Here is a 21328-nt window from a genome sequence, read left to right as displayed (position 1 = left end):
ACAGACGAGATGTCAGGGGGAAGTTTTTTATGCTGAGTGTGGTGAGTGCGTGGAATGGGCTGCCAGCAGCGGTGGTGGAGGCAGAAGCAATAGGGTCTCTTAAGAGACTCCCAGATGGCTATGTGGAGTTTAGAAAAATAGAGGGCTATGAGTAAAGCCTAGGTAGTTCTAAGGTAGGGACATGCTCGGCACAGCATTGTGAGCCAAAGGGCCTGTATTGTCTGTATGTTTTCTAACTCTTCGTAATTACTAATTTTCACTTTGATGTTTCTAGCATCTCCTGACCTGATTGCTTAAAACTGCAGTGAGCAAAACAGTTCTGAATTGTTTTACTGATTATTTCTCGCCAACTACCAGTGACAAAAATCATTGCTTTTTGAACAGAAACACATGCGACGGATGCTATTTTAAAAATAGTTTGCTCTAGGTAAGCTGAGGTGTCTAACAGCCCCAAAAGCACACGTCTGAAGCTAGTTAGAAACTGTTCAGCAACAGTCTTCTGTCCCAATTAGGTGGTATAGTGTCCCAAATAAACAAAAGGAGTTCTGGCTATTTTCTCAATTACTTTTTGTTCTTTAAGAGTTGCTTCAGATAAGTGGCTGCCCTGATTAACCGATGGCCTAGTTAACCAGAGTCCACTGTATTTCAGTTGGGAGTTCTCTGGCTGCAGCCATTTGCTTCTATTTTGTAGGTTTTTTTCTTAAAATATATCAGTGTTGACACTATTGCAGCAGCTTCAGCTTCTGTCCACCTACATCTGATGCTGGGAATAGTTGCATACAAATCTAATGGCAAGGGATGACTTTAAATATCTATTCAAGGAAGAGAAATACTTTTGACATATGGTGCATGTTACAAATAAACTGTGAAGCAAACAATCTCTGAAAACATGCAGTGTTATTTTCTTTCTCTTTTAAATTTGTTTCTTTCCTCCTCATAGATTTTGCACCCTGTGACCCAGATGAAGGGAGATGGGAAGGAGACCTGGTCCAAACTTGGTCAGTGCTACTTTGTACCTAATCCCAGGTGATGTCCAAGCACATTTATTTTCCTCCACCCCAATGTATTTATTCAAAATCTGCCTGATGGCCTAATTGTGAGGAAAACTCACCTAAAACCCAGTTTATTAGAAACATACCAAGAGAACATTTCCCATCTCCACTTTCTCTCTTATTGTGAAGTAATCGATATTGATTGTCCAGTGATAGGCGAGAAGAGGCTCTAGTTTTAAGTATAGAAAAAATAATTAAAATGATGAGTTGTCCCTGTTGATTTCCTTCTGAGACCAATCAAACTTGTTTGCGTTTTGGACATCTGTTGTGCTTCTCAGCAGTGAGTTTAAAAAATATTTCCTGACATTATGTTTCTTAAAAAGTTTGTTTGCTCATCTTTTAAATTCCCACTGAAATCTTTTGTCAATGTTTTGATAGTTCTAGAGTATATTTTCACCATTACCATCATGGTTTACATCCAGCATAAATTTGGCTAACTACATTCCATCTTATTGCCAATTGTGTTGATCTACAACTTCACCCTATAGTTTATTTTTTTAAAAATACTCATCTCGTTGTAAAACCTTTAACAAATTATGTCTTTTTAATGATACTTTTCCCATATTTTCAGTTATGCCACCAAATGTATATGACATAAATCTTTGCTAGATCTATAAGGTATTGAAACAGTTAATGAATGTTAACTTGTAGTTTTGAGAGACTAAACTTCTTCAATCCATTTTATTCTCTCACCATTGTTTTCAATCTATTAAATTTGCTGTCTCATTCTTAAGTTGCAAATTATAATTTTTAAGATGTGTAGTCATTAAGAAAACAAAGATATTGCCAAGTCATTATTGCATTCCAAACTGGCATTGAGCCTCAGATTGTAAAATGACTGTCTGAGATCAAATTCAAATATTGTTTGCAGCAAATTGATTTTCAAGAATGATGTACATTGCGTGCATGTTTCCTCTTGTCATTTACTATTCATTCTTGAAAGATTCTGATAATTCATTTTGACAATGTATTGCTTTTATGCTTTATTACATATTCTTTTTCTCTTTTTGCAAGCAGCTGTCTGTTTCTGGCCATATTTGTGCAATCTCAAGGTTCTGAAGTGGCTTCTGAAGCTGAGATAGGGATTCTGTGTGGGGAGTTTACAATTTGATCTGCAGCTTCAAGTTTTTACTGGGCTTGTGTGCTTCCAGTGAAGTGATTTTCAATGAAAGAAGTGAAGTTCAATGTGTTTTTGAATATTTCACAACTTTATGCAGTCATGAGCCAGGAATTTTCTTGAATTGAGGAGAATGCTGCAGTTTTACTTGGCAAATTTAAGACCATCCCTTTAGTCAGTTCTTCTGTCCTGGTTGTAATCCTTTGCTGTGAATTTACTTGGAGTGCAGGCAAACATTATGAGCTATCACTGCGACTTGTGGATCTTTGTTGTCAGGAAACAGTGTTGTGCAGTGATGGCAGGCCTATTTGTTTTAAGGATGTTTAGTGCAAGGGTCATTCTCTTCTCTTACTTGGGAGGGTTGATGATGACTTAGGGCTCAGGCTTCAAATGCATAAATATGTAGGGAATATGTAATTTCTTGAGCTGGATCACTTTGGTCAGATTGATCTTGGTTCTTGACCGGAGGCAATATAGTTTCAATCTGAATCGGGTTTAATATCACTGGCATATGTCATGAAAGTTGTTTTGCAGTAGCAATACATTGCAATGATTAAAAACTATATAAATTAGAATAAGTATATATCAGACCGTGGGACATGAGAGCAGAATTAGGCCATTTGCCTGTCGAGTCTGCTCCGCCATTCAATAATGGCTGGTCCTTTTATTCCCTCCTCAGCCCCACTCCCTGGCCTTCTCCCGTAACCTTTGATGCCGTGTCCATTCAAGAACCTATTAATCTCTGCCTTAAATACACCCAATAACCCGGCCTCTGCAGCTGCCAATAAATTCCACAAATTCATCACCCTCTGGCTAAAGAAATGTTTCTGTTTCTCTGTTCTAAATGGACACCCCGCTTGTCCTAGACTCCCCCAACAAGGGAATTATTCTTTCCACATCTACTCTGTCTAGGCTTTCAACATTCGATAGTTTTCAATGAGATTCCCCCCCCCCCCATCCTTCTAAATATCAGCGAGTACAGATCCAGAGCTATCAAACATTCCTCATATGATAACCCTTTCATTCCCAGAATCATCCTTGTGAACCTCCTCTGAACCCTTTCCAATGCCAGCATATCTTTTCTTTGATTAGGAGCCCAAAACTGTTCAAGGTGGGGCCTCACCAGTACCTTATAAAACCTCGGAATCACATCCCTGCGTTTGTATTCTAGACGTCTTGAAATGAATGCATACATTGCATTTGCCTTCCTCACCTCCAATTCTACCTGCAAGTTAACTTTTAGGGTGTTCTACACAAGAACTCCCAAGTCCCATTGCATCTCAGATTTTTTTTTTGGATTTTCTCCCTGGTGGAGGGAGGGGTAGAAATTCTTACTGAAGCATTGTGAGTGTGTCTTCAGGCTCCTGTACCACCTCCTTGTAGGTAGCAATGAGAGCAGGGCACATTCTGGGTGTTGGTTTCCTTAATGATGGATACCACCTACACACTACACGCAGCGCTAAAATAACGACACGGAGTCGGTAACTGCAGTCGAAGGAAAAACTTTTTTCGAAATCTTCAGCATCACTTTTAAGCCTCCCTCAACCTGCCCCCCATGGCGCAGAGGCTCCAAAGCTCTGTGCTCGCAAACCCCCGTAGGCTATCTAATTGTGAGTCGGTTCGGATGTGCCAGGAAATGGGTCGCCACATAACCCCCCCCCCCCCCCCCAGAACCGGCGATACACCCCCCAATGTCCACAGTCTGGGCCCACGGGGAAGTCCTGGAGCTGCAAACCAGAGACTGCGGTTCTGTAACTCGGAATCTCCTCATCTGCCTGCTGCGCCTCTGCCAGTGCCTCAAAGTCTACCCCTTGGGAAAGGGCATGAACGGTAAGGCGAGAGAGCGCATCCGCCATGACATTGTCCTTACCCGAGACGTGCCAGACATCCGTAGTGTATTCAGAGATGTAGGACAGGTGGCGTTGCTGGCGGGACGACCAGGGGTCGGACGCTTTCGTAAACGCAAAGGTAAGCGGTTTGTGGTCCGTGAACGCGGTGAAGGGCCGACCTTCTAGGAAGTACCTGAAATGCCGGATTGCCAGGTAGAGCGCCAACAGTTCCCGGTCGAAAGCACTGTATTTGAGCTCGGGTGGTCGCAGGTGTTTGCTGAAAAACGCCAGGGGTTGCCAGCGACCTGCGATGAGTTGCTCCAGCACCCCACCGACTGCCGTGTTTGATGCGTCCACTGTGAGGGCGGTAGGGGCGTCCATTCTGGGATGTACTAGCATTGCGGCGTTCGCCAAAGCTTCCTTTGTTTGAACGAAAGCGGCGGCGGACTCCTCGTCCCAGGTAATGTCCTTGCTCGGACCCGACATCAGGGCGAACAGGGGGCGCATGATCCGGGCAGCTGAAGGGAGGAAGCGGCGGTAGAAATTGACCATACCTACGAATTCCTGAAGGCCTTTGATCGTGGTGGGTCGGGGAAAGAGGTGGACCGCATCTACCTTAGCGGGCAGAGGGGTTGCCCCATCTTTAGTAATCCTGTGGCCCAGGAAGTCAATGGTATCGAGTCCGAACTGGCATTTGGCGGGGTTGATTGTAAAACCGTACTCACTCAGTCGGGCGCAGAGTTGACGGAGGTGGGACAGATGCTCCTGATGACTGCTGCTGGCTATGAGGATGTCATCCAAATAGATGAACGCAAGGTCCAGGTCCCGTCCCACCACGTCCATTAACCGCTGGAAAGTCTGTGCGGCATTCTTCAGGCCGAACGGCATGCGGAGGAACTCGAAAAGGCCAAACGGGGTGATGAGAGCCGTTTTGGGGACGTCGTCAGGATGCATCGGGACTTGATGGTACCCTCGGATGAGGTCTACCTTGGAGAAGATCCGGGCGCCGTGCAGGTTTGCTGCAAAGTCCTGAATGTGCGGCACAGGGTAGCGGTCCGGTGTGGTAGCCTCGTTCAGCCTGCGGTAGTCGCCACACAGTCTCCAGCCCCCCGTCGCTTTGGGCACCATGTGCAGGGGGGAGGCCCATGGGCTGTCGGACTGCCGGATGATCCCCAATTCCTCCATCCTCTGGAACTCCTCCTTCGCCAGTCGGAGCTTGTCCGGGGGAAGCCACCGAGCGTGGGCGTGGAGGGGTGGTCCCTGGGTCAGGATGTGGTGCTGTACGCCATGCCTGGGCATGGCCGCTGTGAACTGCGGTGCCAGAACCGATGGGAAATCCGCCAGGACCCTGGTGAAGTCGTTGTCGGACAGCGTGATGGAGCCGAGGTGAGGGGCTGGCAACTGGGCTGCACCCAGGGAGAACGTCTGAAAGGTCTCGGCGTGGACCAGTCTCTTCCTGGGCAGGTCGACCAGTAGGCTGTGAGCCCGCAAAAAATCCGCACCCAGAAGCGGTTGGGCTACAGCGGCCAGTGTGAAGTCCCACGTGAACTGGCTGGAGCCGAACTGTAGCTGCACCTGACGGGTGCCATAGGTCCTTACTGTGCTGCCATTCACGGCCCTCAGGGGGGGACCCAGTGCCCTGATGGGGGTGTCGTAACTCGTCGGGGGTAAAACGCTGATCTCAGCCCCAGTATCGACCAAAAACCGGCGTCCCGACCTTCTATCCCACACATACAGGAGGCTATCCCGATGGCCAGCCGCCGTAGCCATCAGCAGCGGCTGGCCCTGGCGTTTCCCGGGAACTTGCAGGGCGGGCGACAACGGCGGGCTTCTGCGCCCCACCGCTGGTGGTAGAAGCACCAGTGTTCATTGGGCCGGGGGTTGGCGGGCTCTGCGGCCGGGCCTGGACTGGTTTGCTGCCGGGAGCGTGGCTGGGAGATCTGTGCGATGGACGCCCCGCTCACCTTTTTGGCGTTCCACAGCAAGTCCGCCCGGGCTGCCACCTTCCGGGGGTCACTGAAATCCGCGTCGGACAGCAGCAGGCGTATGTTCTCGGGCAGCTGCTCCAGGAATGCCTGCTCAAACATGAAGCAGGGTGTGTATCTGTCGGCGAGAGACAACATCTCATTCATTAAAGCCGATGGAGGTCTGTCGCCCAAGCCATCCAGGTGCAGTAAACGGGCAGCCCGCTCGCGCCGTGAGAGTCCGAAAGTCCTGAGGAGCAGGACTTTGAATTCTGTGTACTTGCTGTCTGCCGGAGGCGACTGTACGAACTCCGCGACCTGGGCCACTGTGTCCTGGTCGAGGGAGCTCACCTCGTAGCAGTAGCGGTGTCTTCTGAGGTGATCTGGCGAACGTGGAATTGGGCTTCGGCTTGCTGGAACCATAGGTTCGGGCGCTGTGTCCAGAAACCCGGCAGTTTCAACGAAACCGCATGAACAGAGACGGCGTCGGTCATTTCTGGTCCAAAAATCGTTTGGACTGTCGGGGTCACCAATTGTAGCGGTGTGCTACACGCAGCGCTAAAATTACGACACGGAGTCGGTAACTGCAGTCGAAGGAAAAACTTTTTTCGAAATCTTCAGCCTCATTTTTAAGCCTCCCTCAACCTGCCCCCCATGGCGCAGAGGCTCCAAAGCTCAATGCTCGCAAACTCCCGTAGGCTATCTAATTGTGAGTCGGTTCGGATGTGCCAGGAAATGGGTCGCCACAGTATCACCTTTTGAAGGTGTCCTGGATGCTGGGGATGTTAGTGCTTATGAGTTTACAACTTCCTGCAGCATTTTCTGATCCTGTGCAGTGGCCCATCCAATTCAGATGGTGATGCAACCAGTTAGAATGCTCTCCATGGTTCATCTGTAGAAATTTACATGCATCTTTGGTGACATCAATTTTCTTCAAAGTTCTAATGAAATATGGTTGTTGTCATGCTGCCATTGTAATTGCATCAATTTCGAACATTACTGCACAGAAACAGGCCTTTTGGCCCATCTAGTCTGTGCCAAACCTTTAATCTGCCTAGTCCCATCAACCTGCACCCAAACCATAGCCTTCCAGCTAGCACCCATCAATTAACCTTTCCAAATTTCTCCTAAATCTTGAAATCAAATGCACATCCACCACTTGAGCTGGCAGTTCATTCCACAATCTCACCACCCTCTGTGTGAAGTTCCCCTTCATGTTCCATTTAAGACCATAAGACATAGGAGCAGAATTAGGTAATTTGGCCCATTGAATCTGCTCTGCCACTTCATCATGGTTGATCCAATTTTCTCTCAGCCCCAATCTCCTGCCTTCTCCCCATATCCCTTGTTTTACCCAGGATTGATCCTCAGAGATGCTGACTCCCAGGAACTTTAAAACTGCTCATTCTTTTCACTTCTGATCCCTCGATGAGGACTGCTGTGTGTTACCTTGACTTCCCCTTGAATATCTTGTAGAGTAGCTTCAGTCTAACAGGAAAATTCTTGGAGCAGAATGCAGTACTGTGAGCAATATGAGAGGTGAAGTTGGGATAATTGTATAACTTTGTGCGACAGTAGTCAACGCTGCCATTGGCTGTGGGTGTGCAGTGAGCCCATTGATTTTAACCAACAATTCCAGAACAGAAACAAGCTCTATCCAGACTCTCATTACCAAGGCTGCATCTTAAATTCTACCCTTCAAACGTTATTAGATATTAGATGGGTATTTGCTTCCGGTAATATGGTGGCATGTTCAAATGCAGTGGCCTTTCAGGTCTAATCAAAGGTATATTTGTTTGTCCTATACATCTCTTTTACAATTGCAAGTCATTGTTGGATACTAAGAACATCAAATACTGCAGAACTATCCTGTTGGCAAGTTGCTTAATAGCAGTGGAGCTGGACTTACTGTGTACTGTAGTGTTGTCACCTGTACTTGTTGCATAACATTGTGCCTAATTGCAGTAATGAAATCAAAACTTTTGTGAGGTCAGAAAAGGCAAATATATTTGCTAATACTATTCTGTGCAATTCAGCTAGAGTTGTGTAGTGACATTCGTGTTGATTGTATCTCGAGGTGCAGAATCCATTTTCTTTGATCATTAGAGGAGGTGGTTGAGGAGAACCTTAGCAGCAATTTCCTGTGACAGATGGCTTCTTTTGTTGCACTTTCAAAGATGGTAATGACTGTAGTGTATAAACTCTGGCAGATGTAGAAAATGAGGGTTAGAATTTAGGAACATATTCTGTCAAGTTTTAGAACTTCAAGGATGTTGTTTCTTCTTGAGGCCTTTTTATTTTCACCTTTCTGCTTCTGTCTGGGTGTAGGAAAGACTCGACCATTTGTAAGCTATGGTATGGTCTGCAAATTCATAAATAGAACATTCATCAATCAAGAAGTTCCAAACTAGTTAACACTTCGTTCGTCACATTAATAATAATGTGATACATATTTAGAGCAGCTACAGGATTCAGAGCTGCATGTAATCTTGGCCTATAAATTCATAATCAAATAAGCTGTACTCAAGCTTACTTGTGCTGAAAAAAAGTTTGTTGTAATCTAGGGCAACACACACAAAATGCTGGAGGAACTCAGCAAGTTAGCATTTTGTGTATGTTGCTCTGGATTTCCAGCAATTGTTGAATCTTATACACATATACCAGCACCACCAGGCTGAATGGATTGAAAAGGCCAGGTGTCAGTGACCAGAGGCAAGGGCTAATCTGGTCTGCTTGCTGCTCCGGGCTTCATGTCTGTGAGCTTTGCGACGATTTGTCCCACAGTGTAATGAACTGAGGCTGTGGCTGTGGGCCTGCTCTGGCTGCTCCGGGCTACGTGTCTATGGACTCACTTCAGTTCTAAATTCTGTCACTTACTTGTATTGTTCGCACAATTAGTGTGTTTAAGATGTTCCCTCTAAGATGTCCACACATGTCTTATGCTTCTAGCGCACAAAGGAATTTAAACTGCACAAATGTTTGTCACCCTTTATTTCGTTGGCATGTTAAGTATCTTTCATGATTCTATGCAATCACATTTCCTTTGCCGGTTTTGGATGCAAAACGATGTTGACAGTGTGGAGTTTGCGATAACTTGTCTGCAGATTTTAGAACTGGCTTATTTATACTGCTTTTATTGAAGAAATTGTTTTGCATACACACGTTGTTGCCACTAGGCAAAAACTTGCACAAGACGAGATTTTTGTGCACACTGACAGTTACAAATTAGAGGGAACATTAATGTATGTGTATATATTTGTATGTATATATGCATGTATGTGTGTTTGTGTGTGTATGGGTATATGTATGTATATATAGTGTCTATTAAAAAAATACACCTCGTTGTAAGTTTTCATGTTTTACTGTTTTACAACATTGAATCACAGTGGATTTAATTTGGCTTTTTTGATACTGATCAACAGAAAAAGGCTCTTTGGTGTCAAAGTGAAAACAGATCTCTACAAAGTGAAAAAAATAAATTACAAATATAAAACACAAATTAAATGATTGCATAAGTATTCATCCCCTTTAAATGACACACCAAATCATCACTGGTGTAGCCAATTAGTTTTAGAAGTCACACAATTAGTTAAATGCTGATCTGATTTTGGAGACCTGTGTGCAGTCAAGGTGTTTCAATTCATTGTCGGAAAATACACCTGTATCTGGAAGATCCATCTGCTGCTGAATCAGTATCCTGGCAAAAACTACACCATGAAGGCAAAAGAACACTCTAAGCAACTCCACAAAAAGGTCAAACACGAGGAAATCTGCAGATGCTGGAAATTCAAACAACAACACACACTGCTGGTAGAACACAGCAGGCTAGGCAGCATCTATAGGGAGAAGCGATGTCGACGTTTCGGGTTGAAAAGCTCAAGTCAGGAGATGGACACAAGGAAATTTTCAAGTCACTAAACATCCCTTGGAGTAGTTAAAAGTGAGTCATCAAGAAATAGAAAGAATATAACACAGCCATAAATCTGTCTGCAGCAGGCTGAGTGACTGTGCAAGAAGGGGAAAAGTGAGGGAGGCCACCAAGAAACCTATGATAACTTTGGAGGTGTGGCAAGCTTCAGAGGCTGAGATGGGAGAGACTGCATATAAATCTACTGTTTCCAGGTGCTTCACAAGTCGCAGCTTTATGGGAGTGTGGCAAAGAGAAAGCCACTGTTGAAAATAAATCCCATGAAATGTCGGCTGGAGTTTTCTAAAAGGCATGTGGGAGACCCTGAAGTCAGCTAGTAAAAGGTTCTATGGTCTGATGAAAGCAAAGTTGAGCTCTTTGGCCATCAGACTAAACACCACCCATCATCAACAACATACCATCCCTCAAACAAGAGAAAATCTATGGATGTTGGAAATCCGAGCAACACACAAAGTGCTGGAGGAACTCAGCAGGCCAGGCAGCATCTGTGCACAAAAGTACAGTCTACTTTCAGGCTGAAACCCTTTGGCAGGACTGGAAAACGAAAAGCTGAGGAGTAGATTGAAAATATGGTGGTAAGGGATAGGTGACACCTGGAGGGGGAGGGGTGAAGTAAAGAGCTGGGAAGTTGGTGAGGAGGTGAGAGAGGAGAAAAAGGGCTGGGAAATGGAGAAGGGGGTGGGGGGGAGTTGTGGGGACATTACTGGAAGTTTGAGAAATTGATGTTCATGCCATCAGGTTGGAGGCTACCCAGATGGAATATGTTCCTCCAACCCATGTGTGGGTCTTATCACGACAGTGGAGGAGGCCATGGATGGATATGTGGAAATGAGAATGGGAAGTGAAATTAAAATGGGTGGCTACTGGGACATCCTGCTTGTTCTAGTGAATGGAGTATAGAAGCTTGGTGAAGCGGTCTCCCAATCTACGTTGCATCTCACCAATGCACAGGAGGTCACACTGGGAGCACTGAGCACAGTAACTAACTGCAACAAACTCACAGGTGAAGTGTCGTCTCATGTGGAAGGACTTTTTAGGGCCCTGGATGGTAGTGAGGGAGGAGGTGTAGGGGCAGGTGTAGCATTTGTTCCATTTACAAGGATAAATGCCAGGAGGGAGAACAGTAGGATGGGATGAATGGATAAGGGAGTTGTGTAGCAAGTGATCCTTGTGAAAAGCAGAAAGTTGGACGGGTTGCAAAGGAAAAATGTGCTTGATGGTGGGATATTGTTGAAGGTGGCGGAAGTTTCAGAGAATTATATGCTGTATGCAGAAGCTGGTGGAGTGGTAGGTGAGGACAAGAGGAACCCTATCCTTGGTAGGGTGGCAGGAGGATGGTGTAACAGGGGACGTGTTTAAAATGGAAGAGATGCGGTTGAGGGCAGCGTTCTCCAACTCAACACTGCCCTCAACCGCATCTCTCCAGCGTCCAGATGTGCAAAGCTGATAGAGACCTATCCACACAGACTCAAAGCTATAATTGATGCCAAAGGTGGATCTTCTAAATACTGACTTGAAAAGGGTGAGTAATTATGCCTTCTATTATTTTGTGTTTAATAATAAATTTAGACTAATTTGTAGAAAATTGTTTTCACTTTGGCTTGAAAGAGTCTTTTCTGTTGCTTCATGTCAAAAAAGCCAAATTAAATCCACTGTGATTCAACGTTGTAAAACAATAAAACATGAAAACTTTCAAGGGGAATGAATGTTTTTTATAGGCACTGTTTATCTATATATATTCTTCCATATACACGCATCTACATCTTTCTTTCAACTACTTCTATGGTTTTCTGTATTTTAAAGCTATCTGGAGAAGACAAATCTCAGAGTTGTACTCTACATATCTACTTTGATAATAAAATGAACCTTTGATATACTACACTTGATTTTAGTTCTCTGGAATGAGTGTAGATTAATGTGTGTTATGTACATTATGGTTTAGTGCTTCATTAATGTTGCCTATGTATTAGGAAAAATGTAAATTAAATTTTAAAACTTGTTTGTCACATACCTCTAGTTTTGTTCTTCAGTAATCTGAGGTTGAAGGTCACATGAAGTCATGCAATGAAGTAGAGTTAGAGATTTTGTCTTTATTCATGCAACAGACTTGCCTACATATCAGTTACAGATACAAGATGGGAATCAATTTTGCAATTGCCAAGGTTCCTTAAATAGCCAGCGATCTGTTTTTGGAGAGAATGATTGAGAGAGGAATGCTAGTTGGCAGAAGAGTAAACTCCATGCAATTGAGTGGAGCTTTGAACCTAAATTGAGTGAACCTCTGAGTGGAGCTTCAGGAACAGTTTTTAGCCTTCACTCATCAGGTTCCTGACTAGCATGGATAGCTTCACTTACCACAGCACTGAACACAACCTATGGACTCACTTTCAAGGGTTCTACAACTCATGTTCTCAGTATTATTGGTTTTTTTTGTATTTGCAGTTTGTCTTTAGCACATTGGTTGCTTGTCAGTGTGTGCAGTTTTTCATTGCTTCTATTGTATGTCTTTGTTCTTCTGTGAATGGCCACTAGAAAATGAATCTCATTTGATGACATTCAGGTTCCCCTCGCTATCCGAAGGTAGAGCGTTCCTATGAAACCGTTTGTAAGCCAAAATGTTGTAAAGCGAAGAAGCAATTACCATTTATTTATGTAGGAAAATTTTTTGAGCATTCCCAGACCCAAAAAATAACCTACCAAATCATACCAAGTAACACATAAAACCTAAAGTAACACGAACATATAGTAAAAGCAGGAATGATATGATAAATACACAGCCTATATAAAGTAGAAATATTGTATGTACGGTGTAGTTTCACTTACCAAAATCAGGAAGGCAGCGAGCCAAAATCGATTTGGAGAAAAAAAATCAGCATGTATACACATGCACACGTACACGCCTATGCACTTAAGCACATGCGCACACAACTGTCCGCACAAGGCTTCACGGTCATGGTAGTCTTTCTTGGGGTAAATACACATATAAAGCAGGTGTCTTTTTTTCGTAAAAGCAAAAATCCTCTTAAGTTAGCGAAAACAGGTACTAATGTAGGTCCTTCATAACAGTGAGCTGTTGTAAAGTGAACATTTGAAAAACGGGGGCCAACTGTATACATACTTTGATTAGAAATTGTCTTTGAACTTTGAAATATTGTAAAACTATCTGAACAAATGTACAAGGTCTCAGAGTAATCTGGAAAACTATAATGTAGGATGATCTGTCTGAACTATATTAAAGGGATATTTCAACAATTTCTAGAAAAAGTTTAAATTTTTACCAAACAGTAACCTCTAAATTTATAGGATTAAATAAAGGAAGTGAAATTTATATTAGACTAATGGAAATTAATTTAATAGTTTCCTGAAGATAAAGAAGAGAAAGAAAGCTATTTGTATTGGAACGGCTGAGGAGAATGCAGAGAATGGGAGGGGGATGGAGGGTGGAGGAGGATGATTTATAACTTAAAGGTGAAAGGATGTTGGAAGTTTGAAACTCTAATGGCAATAAAAGAAAAGCAGTGCCTAAAACCGGTTTCAAAAAGTCTTGGTAAATTGGTAATATTTGTTCATCCATCCCCCTTGAAAGGTATTTGCTCTGCCAGCTGGTCTCAGACTAGAGTATCTTGTAAATCAATCTGATTTGTTTAAGAGCAAATTCTCTTTCCTTGTTCAGTAATGAACCAGTTTGATTTTTCAGTGTGGTAGTCCATCCTTGGTGCCAGGCAAGATGTATTGAATTTGGTTTTGGTTTGTCATGGCAGATAGTCTAGATCTCCAAGCTGCTGGCATCCCTTGTCTTTTCTCAAAAGATTGACAATGGAATGAGAATAAAATTAAGATGGTAAAGAACAATTGTGCAGATATGTATAAAAGCAAACGTGGGATAACTTGATATTGGGAAAAGAGAAATTCTGACAATGTTTCCAAATTGCTTAAACTGAGGAACTTGCAGAGGCTTTGAATGGATGTAGTATCCGTGGATATCTAATTACTCCTTGTCAATAAGATTGCTTTTGCTTTACAAACATCAGTTGATCAATCATATTTGTGAATAAGTATTTACAGGCCAGATCATGAGAAATAAAGATTAATTAAAGACAATAATGTTGATTTCAGAGTGTGTGCTCAGTTCAAAAGAGAATTTAAGTAATTGTAAATAATTTTGATAAAGTTCAAAAGAAAATGCAATGTGCATTTATGCGTATTTGTGGGATGTGTTGATACTGTATTAGAAGATTGATGAAACAGAGCACTGGATATCAAATTGAGTTTCAAGAATGAGACAATGTGGGGTGAGCCCAATGCTTTATTACTTCAGACTGGAGAGATATGATTATTTTTAATGTACATGTTTCAAACTAAAAACTCAAAGATGATGCAAATACTGAGCCAGTTAGGCAACATTCTGTGAAGAGAGCATGATGGAGGGTCATTAGCTGAAAAGTTTATTCAGTTGCTTTCTCTACACAGTGCTGCCTGACCTGCTGAATATGTCCAGCATTTTCTGGCTTTATTTTGTTTTAAGAAAGTGGTTTTGAATTTGCTTATAGATTACTAACACAATTTCCAATTCATCCAAAAATTACTTCAGAAAGATGCCAGCTATGGGAATTTTTTTTGAACTAGTATATTTTCAGCTCTGGAATGATTGTGATATTAAAAACAAATTTAGGGTGGGTTTCTAAAATTAAATAATGGATTGAAAGTATATCTTGGAAAAACTAAACTTCACCGATTTGGATTTGAATCCTCATTTAAAATGGCAGATGTTGATGAGTTCATTATAATTAATATCTTTGCCATCCATACATCTTGAGTGACGATGGTATGACACTTTTTCTGGTGATTTTTAGGGTTGTAGACTTATGGCTATTTGCACTTTCTAGAGTGGCTGTATAGCCCCACTATAGAGTGACAGTCTCTTTCTCAGTGGCGTAGGTGAAGGAGGAAGGTGTTCTGGGTAATGCAGCTCTGGCTTTCCTTCTGGCTCTGTTATTGATGAGCATGTTGGCCCTGGCTATCTCAGCACGTTTACACCGTTTTTGACTGTGGCCGTCCATGCTGTCTGACCTACTGTTTTCTCCCATGTGTTGAGGTCAATACCTGTCAGCTTCATGTCACGTTTGCAGTCATCCCTGTAGCAGAGACATGGTCTTCCTCATGGATGGTAACCCTCACTCTGTTCGCTGTGCAGCATGTCCTTGGGAATACATCCTTGGTCCATCTGTTTGACCTGACCCAACCATCTGGGGCATCTGTGGCTGAGTAACGCATGGGTGCTGGAGGTGTAAGCCCGCTGAACAACCTCTGTGTTGATGATTCTTTCCTGTCAGGAGATATACAAGATGCACCTGAGGTGGCATAGGTGGAACGAGTTTAGCCTCTTCTCTTGGCTGTTGTATGGCGTCCAAGCCTCACTGGCGTAGAGGAATGTGCTGAGCACACACACAGCTTGGTCGTCTTTATCAGCTGTCTGCTGTTCCACACCCTTTTGTTCGGTTTGGCAATGACAGCTGCAGCTTTGGCAATCCTGCTGTTCACTTTTGCTTTGAGGGACAGGGAGAGCTGGTGATGGTCGACCTAAAATTGATGAAGGAATCAACTACATCAAGAGAGTAACCATCAATGGTGATGTCTGCGGGGATATTCTGTAGCCTGGGCCATTTGTCTTCTTCAGACTGGTTAACCCAAACCCCTGGCAGGCATGGGCGAAGTGGTTGGAATCTGCCTTCATTGTTAACCTCTGGAAATGATACTAGTCTCATTGAGATTTGGTCCAGAAATCACCAGCTGCTGGACTGACAATGCTGCTGGAAGCAAAGCCACCACGCACTGGCACAGCCCCCCAGCCAAGCCCAAAGTCCAGGCCTGTCCTGCCATGAGGTCTCCACATTAATATATGCAAGGTCTATTAATATACTATGATCATTAACCATTATTAATACACAATTATACATTATTATTGATAAAATCTTTTTTGAAGTATTGGAAATGAGGAATAAAAGCAGGACTTGCAAGAAAAGTTAAGTTCATTTACTTCACATCTGCCTTTATTTAGTGGATGAGGGCAGTAAAGTATTTTTTACATTTTTTATATGGTTAAGTATTTATCATGTGTAAAGGTTTGCAGAAACACATGCTTAAGGATTGTTAGTCACCCACTTTTATTAATTATAAGCACAATTTCATTCAGGTGGGGCTGAATACAAGCCCCAATGAGGTCAGCTCGACCTGGACCTGCTACAGTTTGCCTATTGCCACAATAGATCTGCAGTAGATGCAGTCTCACTGGCTCCCCACTCGGCATTGGATCACCTGGATAAAAGTAATTAATGCCTGTGTCAACTGCTGTTCATTGACTATAGCTCAGCATTCCACACAATCGTACCCTCAATTCTAAACAACAAGCTCCAAAATCTGGGCCTCTGTACCTCCCTCTGCAACTGGATCTCTCACTTCCTCACCAGGAGACCACAGTCTGTGTGGATATAACATCTTGTTGGCAATCAAAGCTGCCGCACCTCAAGAATGTAAATTTATCATACTGCTCTACTCTCTCTACACCCTTAGTTGTTGATGGCAGAATTCCAAATGGTGATGAGGATGTGTACAGAAGCAAGGTACACAAGCAAAATGCTGGAGGAGCTCAGCAGGTCAGGCAGCATCTAGGAAAAGAGTACAGTTGACGTTTTAGGTTGAAAGTCTTCGGCAGGACTGAACAGTTGGTTGAGTGGTATCACAGCAAAAACCTTGCAAGACCAAATAATTGATCAATAGTACCAAAGAATTGATTGTAGACTCCAGGAAGGGAATGTCAAGGGATCACACACCAGTTCTCATCGAGGGATCAGAAGTGGAAAGGATGAGCAGTTTCAAGTTCCTGGGTGTCTCTCTGAAGATCTAACCTGTGCCTAACATATTGATACAATTATATGGAAGGAACAGCATCCTTCGAAAATTGGTACGTCACTAAAGACTCTTACAGATTTCTACAGACGTACCATGGAGAGCATTCTAACTGATGTATCATTGTCTGGTATGGAGGGGCCACTGCACAGGATCAGAAAAAGCTGTATAAAGTTGAAAACTCAGCCAGCTCCATCATGAGCACTAGCCTCTTCAGCATCTGGGACAGCTTCCAAGGACGATGCCTGTAAAAGTCAGCATCATCCATTAAGTATCTCCACCATCCAGGGCATGTCCTGTTCTCATTGCTAACATCAAGGAGATGGTACAGGAGCCTGAAGACACACACTCAACATTTCAGGAACAGCTTTTTTTCCCCTCCTCTGTCAGATTTCCGAATGGACAATGAACCCATGAACATTTCCTCAATAGTTTTTGTTCTTTTTTGCACTGCTTACTTAATTTTTTATATTTTTTGTCTGAAAGATTTTATAGCAACAGTAAAATAATTTAGGAATATGAGATAATAAACCACCACTACTGTTTGACTCTTATCAATATCTTAAATTGTTCTACTTGTAACATTAGTTAAATCTGATAGTGTTAATGATCTAACAATCTTCTTTCATCACTTGTATCTTTGAATATGGTGAGGTCAAATGGAATGTCAGCTTGAAGCAGATTAAGCAAGTTAATTTTGACATTTTGACCTAGTTCTTTTTTAGTAGTCAGGGTTGTGTGTGGAAAGTACTGCATATATTTCTGTGAAATGCTTTCATGAAGCTGAAAATACCAGTTTTTTTTAGGAGACTCATTTGGCCCTGTGTTTTTTAAAGCAACTGTTCTGGAAGAGATGCCACAATTGTAGCTGATTGTTAAGGTGCCTAATTTGTATCTGCATTGCTAAGCTGATAGATCCTGAAATGTGGGGAAAATGCTGACTAAATATTTAGAGACACGGTATGATGGTTGCTGAAGCGATAATTTGATGATCAGCTTGTATATCTATCACAAAAAAAAGATTGACAACCTTGTTATTTTTTGTGAAGTAGCTACACTTGCTTTGAGAGCCTGCAGGTTTTATGCAGTTGGAGCCTTTAAACATCTTGCAAAGTATTACCTGACTGTCAGGAAATGCTGTGTGAATTTGACTATTGATTATTAGTTGGGAGTAGAATACTTAAAGTATGCTGCTGCAGAAAAAAAACAAACTCTGTTGTCCCCCCTGATACATTGTTCAGCATTTAATCGTCTTTGCAGATGAGATTTAAAAATTAAAGTTTCATGCTGCCAGAGTTCTGCACTGGCAGTGTCCACTCATTTGGTGTGCAGCAGTCATGTTATAGGGTAATGGTTACTTGGCCCCAATTCTTTGTTTGGGACAATTGCAACCAAGCAACTATTACTCTATCAGATAACTTATTTAATCTAGTTTATACCTTTGAAAGATTCTGAGTTCAGCAAAGCATGGTGGGGTTATTGTCATGTGAAGCACCGTTTTCTATCCTTTTCACAGCCATTCATCTTGAAGGCTGTGTGTTCCTGGGAAATAATTCACCAAGCAAAATTTTGTAAATCATACTGACCAGGCTGAATGTATAATGGGGAACTTTAACAGTTCCCATGCATAAATAGTGGTGCACTATTCAATATGACATAAATTTAGTTTTTCAAGGGTCAAAGACAAACATTTATTACAATATTGCAAAAATCATAAGTCAAACTTCTATAAATTAAGGAATGTTAATATTAATTATTTTTCCCATTGTAGATCAAGTATTTTTTAAAATTCAGGAGCTGAAAACTTACAGCACGAATGAACAACCTCTCCCGAATAATGTTAAGTTGATCATCAGTTTATAAATGAGAAGCAAAAAGAAATTAAGCATTCGCATCTGAGTAGATATTACAAAAATAACATTTTAAAAATAGTCATGCTGTATGAGAGATTTCACAATGACTTGTGTATTAAGTATGGTTGTTCTTCTTTCGTTGCAGCTGTCTAAATCTTTGACAGTCCACTAGCGTTATGCTAGTCAACCATTAGCACTGAAACAGAATTCAGACCAACTTTCAGAATGCCTGTGCAAGCATCACAGTGGACAGAATTCCTCTCCTGTCCCATCTGCTTCAATGAATTTGATGAAAATGTACACAAACCCATCAGTTTAGGCTGTGGGCATACTGTCTGCAAAACTTGCCTGAACAAACTACATCGCAAGGCATGTCCCTTTGACCAGACCGCCATCAACACAGACATCGATGTTCTTCCCGTGAATTTTGCACTTCTGCAGTTAGTTGGCGCACAGGTAAATTTTATTTGTAATGCTACAATTGTACCTTTCAGAAATGGCACTTGTAGCTGAAGACAGCATCATTGTTAAATTCGCATTGGAATCTTTAAAGAGTTACCAGTTCTGCTGTCTAGAATTAAATTACTTATCTCATTAAACCACCCATCAGGTGTATAAAATTGATCCTTGTTGATAACTATTACTAAATCAGGGCTCAAAATGTTCCTAATGCATCATATTGGGATAGAAATGCTTTTTATGATGTCACTGATCCAGAATAAACCTATATACTTAAAGTCAAACTGATTAAACTACTTTGCAAGCTAGTATCAAGGTTGAAAGACTTGTTTAATGCTTTTTTTTGTGGGGGGGTGATTGAATGCAATTGAAATGCAGAATGACAATAGCTGTATGAAAAAACCACATTTTTCAAAGCTTTATTTCTAATAACATTAATGCAGATTAGTAATTTTGCTCAAGATTCTTCTTTGAATCAGCAAAAACACTTCATAAAGAGCACTTGTGTTGAATATGGGAAGCTAAATGAAATTGTATATGACAGTAGTTATGAATCCTTATATTATTTTATCCGCTTATTTTATTGTTTTTGATATTCAGAATTTGAATACCTGAAATGTTAACAAATTAAAATTGATGAAATTTTAGCCACCAGATTTCTTGCATTTATCTGTCAGCTAAACATATGGCTGGGAACAATTGTTTTGCTTTTTAAGGGAAAAAACTAAAAAAAGTACAATAATCTTTATCATGACTATCATGAACAAGTAATAAAAGTTAGTATTTAGGTGCTTAGTATGACATTTTGTCTAGTCATTTGTAAATTTACTTAATTAGGATGAAATCATGTCCATGTGTCAGCCTTTTCCATTCTATTCTCCGTTGATGAGATTATCCAGAACTGCTACTTGTATCTTAAGGGGCTCTGTTTCCTGTCAGTTGTAACTGATCCTCGTTGCTTTTTGATTAAGCAATATTTTATTCTAAAATTCTTACCTGTATTTTTAATGTCCCTTTTCCTGTATTTATAATTTTCCTTGGCCTTGTCTTCCATTTCTGGCTTTTTGAGCCATTCCTATAATTAGTCTATCACTGATGGCCATTTTCAACTGCCAGCTCTAGATTACTGTCCCTCTAAACTTCATAATCTTCTACATTACATTCCCCGTCTTAAGAACATAAAATAGTACAGCACAGGAACAGCCTCTTTGGTCTGTGATGTCTGTGCTGACCATCTAAACTAATTCCATCTTCTTGTACGTGATCTGTATCTCCTCGTTCTCTGACTGTACATGTGTCTACCAAAATTCTCATTAAACATTGCTGTCATATCTCCTGGCGGTGTGTTTCAGGAATTCACCAAATCAAAATGCTTTATAAATCCCCATTAAACCCTGCCCTTCTCACTTGAGCCTATATCCACATATCCACCCCAGAAAAAGATTCTATCTACCTTATATGTGCCTCTCGTAGGTTTATGTATTTGTATCTGGTGGCAACCTCCAATGCTCCAGAGAAAACAATCCATTTGTCCAGCTTCTCCTTATAATTGATACACTCTAATCCAGGCAAAATCCTGGTGAATATCTTCAATCCTGTGAATATCTTCTGCAGCCTCTCCAAAGCCTCCACATCCTCCTGCAGTGCAGCAGGTAGAACTGCACACAATAAAAGAGAAACTAGCTTGTTTAACAAAACTGTTCTAATGTGTCCTATTGGGGTTCAGTATCATTTTTTTTTGTTTGCAACAGCCCCTGGAAACCACCTTGGGGCATTTTGAAATGTCAAAAGTGCACCTGGTAGCTCTTGTTTCTTTATTCTTTTGAATTACATCATACTGAATAGTAATCAGGTAACCTAAGATACTAGAATTCTTTTCACATATGTATTAGTTTGAGGTGTTATCCTCCTTGCTTTCAAAAATAGTGTCTCATAGTCGGCAGCAAGATCTTTGATCAGTTTATGCATATTCATTCATTTTAAGGAATCTGAATTCAGCCCGGTTGCTTGTTTGCTCAATTCATTACAGTGTAAGAGTAATACACAAATATAAAATTCTGTCAACAAAAGTTTTTTGGCAATAACATTCACATGTTGTTCTTGCAGTTGATTTTTGACGTGTTGGATAATTTCCAATGCTGCTTCTGTGTGTTTGTTTAAAAAATACTGCTTTTTCTTGCCAAATTTTTTGATATTTGTAAATGTTTTGACTGCAACTAG

At 41.8% G+C, this 21328-nt stretch overlaps 1 protein-coding gene across 6 annotated transcripts in view; it reads left to right on the top strand.

Annotated features, from left to right (window-relative positions):
• Positions 1–21328, top strand: part of rc3h2 (ring finger and CCCH-type domains 2) — a 132507-nt gene that overhangs the window by 30889 nt on the left and 80290 nt on the right. For 3 of the 6 annotated variants that reach the window (XM_059993958.1, XM_059993954.1, XM_059993957.1), the window contains exons 2-3: positions 941–998; positions 18795–19105. In XM_059993958.1, the coding sequence (XP_059849941.1) occupies positions 18875–19105 (231 nt within the window). In that variant the 5' untranslated portion in view covers positions 941–998; positions 18795–18874. Of the gene's footprint in view, positions 1–940; positions 1027–18794; positions 19106–21328 lie in introns of those variants that run through there. The other 3 variants (XM_059993955.1, XM_059993956.1, XM_059993960.1) reach the window with 3 other exon arrangements.

This window comes from Hypanus sabinus, chromosome 18 (genome assembly GCF_030144855.1).
Source record: "Hypanus sabinus isolate sHypSab1 chromosome 18, sHypSab1.hap1, whole genome shotgun sequence".
NCBI lineage: Eukaryota > Metazoa > Chordata > Chondrichthyes > Myliobatiformes > Dasyatidae > Hypanus > Hypanus sabinus.
The sequence above is the reverse complement of the archived record's forward strand: the minus strand, read 5'-3'. Positions and strand labels throughout refer to the sequence as shown.